General features: G+C 36.7%; 1 protein-coding gene across 1 annotated transcript in view; it reads left to right on the forward strand.

The window, feature by feature from the left end:
• Positions 1 to 258, forward strand: part of LOC148954588 (uncharacterized) — a 26043-nt gene extending 25785 nt beyond the window's left edge. Inside the window, exon 3 of the mRNA XM_089086355.1 lies at positions 190 to 258. Within this exon, the coding sequence (XP_088942481.1) occupies positions 190 to 258 (69 nt within the window). The remainder of the gene's footprint in view (positions 1 to 189) is intronic.
• The last annotated feature ends 3106 nt before the right edge of the window (positions 259 to 3364 follow it).

Here is a 3364-nt window from a genome sequence, read left to right on the forward strand (position 1 = left end):
GTATTGTAATAGGATCGATTTATATTCCGCCTCAAAATAGCTCGTACCGAAATGAAGATACGTGGAATTTGTTGGTAAATGAATTAGATGAAAAAAGAGTTAATTTTGAAAACGATAGATTGATACTAATGGGTGATTTTAATCGCTATACTAGCGATGAAGCTGAATTAAAAGGTTTGTTAATTACAGGTATTCCGTCAGAGGTCTCAGCCATCTAAAGGATTTCCACAGCTAGCAGGGATAAAAAAAGAAGAATAACTCAATGGGAAAGAATGTTGCTGACATTAAACGCAGAATTAGGTTTGATGATCGGACATGTAAGATTTGGAAAAGATAAAAATCAGGATGAGTTTACCTACTTAGCTGGGCCTAGAGCAAGTTTAATTGATTATGATTTGGTGGATATTCGCTGGGATCTGAATTACCTTAATGTGGATGTGCTTAAGCTAGTAGGATCGGACCATCTACCGGTATTTTTAGAAATTAGATCAAGGAGTGCTCCCTAAATGAGAGATATTTCAAGTGAAGTTAGTATTTATAATAAACATGTTAGACGTCAGATACCTAGAGACTGGTCTACGGAGGAAAATGTTAAATTAAGTGAACCGTTTTCAGAGGAGGATGTAGCTATAAGGTTAAGCGATTTATAGAAGATAAATAACCATAATAGATTGATAGAAGAGTTCGCGGAGATTTTACATGAAATAGCAGGCCCGATTCTTGGAAATAAAGGAGGTTGTAAGGATATAGAATTTTTTGCTGAGGAATGTAGAATAAAACAAATTGGAATCGATTGAAGAAATGGAGATTTTGTGGGACGAGGAAATAGAGGAAAATAGGCTTCGACTAGTAACAAGGTTTAAAAATGTTCGCCGGGAGTATAAACGCCTTTTAAAACAGAAGAAGAGACTGGCTATTCAAAAAGGTAAGGAGGAGCTGATTCAGTTTTATGAAAAGAGTGATACGCGGTCTTTCTGGAGAAAGCTAAAAAAAGGGGCCTCCATAGCTCAGCCAAAAGTACCTGACCCAAAAACATGGGCTACATACTATAAGGATGTGGTTCATGAAGACTATTCGTGTGAATGCTGGTTTAGCGACGAATTATCGAATACAGAGAATGAGACCAGTTTCCCACTGAAAGAACACGATTATGATCTGATAAAACCCGCATCGGAAGAAGAAATCGAAGAATGCATAAGCGCCATGGAAGGTGGATCAGCACCTGGTAGCGATGGAGTCCCAACAAAGATCTTGAAACAATTCCAACTTTTATTTATGCCCATCTTCTTGGCTATCTTCAACTCAGTTCCGGATTCCGGAGAATGGCCATCGCCGTGGAAAAAATCCTTGATTTTGCCGCTATTCAAAAAGGGATACCCAGCGGATCACAGCAATTATTGACCAATACCTTTAGGAACTAGTCTTAGCAAAATATTAGAAAGAATACGAGATGCTAGATTAGTTCAGTGGTAAGAAAAATATAGGACTTTGAAGGAGGAGCAGGCAGGATTTCGGGACGGATACAATGCTATTGATAGGGTCTTAGTCCTACAGGCGTTTGTAGAGAAATATGCAAAAGGGAAGAATAGGTTGTACGTTGTATTTTTAGATCTAGAAAAGGCATTCGACAGCATTGATAGGATTTTCCTGTCCATAGAACTGTTAAAGGTAGGCCTACCAAGACTTCTCGTTAGGATACTAGCTGATATGTATAGAAACACATTTGGTATAGTTAAAGTTTTAGGGAAGGGATTATCGTCACCGTTTGAAATTAGAAAAGGAGTAAAACAGGGTAGTAGTATTTCGCCTAGGTTGTTCACGTTGTATATAAATGATATTGTTGACCATTTAAAAAAGGTATGGGCCCCTACAGTGTCACTAGGGAACCTGGCGTTATCTCTGCTGTTTTTTACGGATAATGCGGTGTTGATAGGCAAGTCACCAGAGGAGCTCCAAATCTTATTGAGTATATTAGAAGAATATTTAGATAGAAAGAAACTAGTGTTGAATATAAAAATGACTGAGATTGTGGTTTTTAGATGAATTCGTGTGAATAATGATGATCAAAAAGTAGAATTTTATTATAAAGGTGAAAAAGTAAAAGAGAGTGAAAATTTTAAATATTTGGGAGTAACACTTTCAGCAAATGAAGGATGGAAAGAGCATGTAAAACAGATGATTAAGAGAGGGAAAGCAGTTTCAGCTTCCATTTTACGTAATTCAAGGCTTTAAAGCATAAAAGATCTAAAAATGCACAAATATGCTTTTAGTTCTAAAGTTTTACCTACTATCCATTAAGGAGCTGAACTTTAGGGGCATGACCTGGCACCACAATTGGAATCAATTCAGCTGCAACACTTTAAGAGATTAATTGGTCTTCACGTAACGACCCACAATCAGGCTATAAAGGATGGCCTAGGTATATTTTCGCTGAGAATGAGTAGATTAGCACAGATGATCCGGTACTGTCTAAAGGTTCTAAGTCTGTCAAAAGATAGGTTAGCAAAAGCAGCTTATGTGGAGATACTACGGTCGAAACGTAAAAGATCGTGGCCGTATCAAATAAAAAATGTTTTAGATGGATTAGGATTATCATATATTTGGAATGAGGGGCTAGGTCCGTCAGATCAGGGTGAGTCGTTTTTTGGTATTATTTTAGAAATAATAAAATAACAGGAAGTCCAAATGTTGTCCCAGGCAGTTAAAACATCTGAAAAAATGAAGTTTTATTCCCATGTAAAAGAGATATTTGGATTCGAATATTATTTTAAACTAGGATTACCGGGGGAGACATTGAGGACTTGGTTTCGGATCCGAGCGAATTGCCTGCCACTAAAAAATATAAAAAGAGTATTTGAAAGAAATAGGGTGGCCCCAGATGCAAATGCGGATTACTCTTGCCCCAGATGTAACCTTGTTTTTGAGGATGTCGCCCATATTCTCACCGAGTGCCAGCAACTTTCTCTCTTATGGTAAAATTTTTTTGAGGGTGTTAAGTGGGTGTACCGGGGTACCCTGAAAACGACTGTAAAAAGGTCAATCAGGCAGTTATGTAAATATGTAAATGAAGCGTAGACATCAATGAGTGAAACTTTATATTTATGTTATTTTTCTTGTGGAGTGTGATTAAGAATACTGTTCTGTATGGCCTGTTTTTTGGCTTATAATAAAATTATTATTATTATTATTATTATTATCATCATACTCAAAACCTACCTTCCACGAGATTTTCAATGGTTCATTACTGTTTTTACTGAATAAAAAAAATCGTTATCGAAAAAGGGGCAGTAATGATTTCTCCACCCACATACCTAAAATCATTGAGACTTATATTCAGTGCTTCTTTTCTTCAGATCTTTATTTC

The sequence above is a fragment of the Artemia sp. Qi Xiang Cuo genome, chromosome 3 (assembly GCF_049724085.1).
Source record: "Artemia sp. Qi Xiang Cuo chromosome 3, ASM4972408v1, whole genome shotgun sequence".
NCBI lineage: Eukaryota > Metazoa > Arthropoda > Branchiopoda > Anostraca > Artemiidae > Artemia > Artemia sp. Qi Xiang Cuo.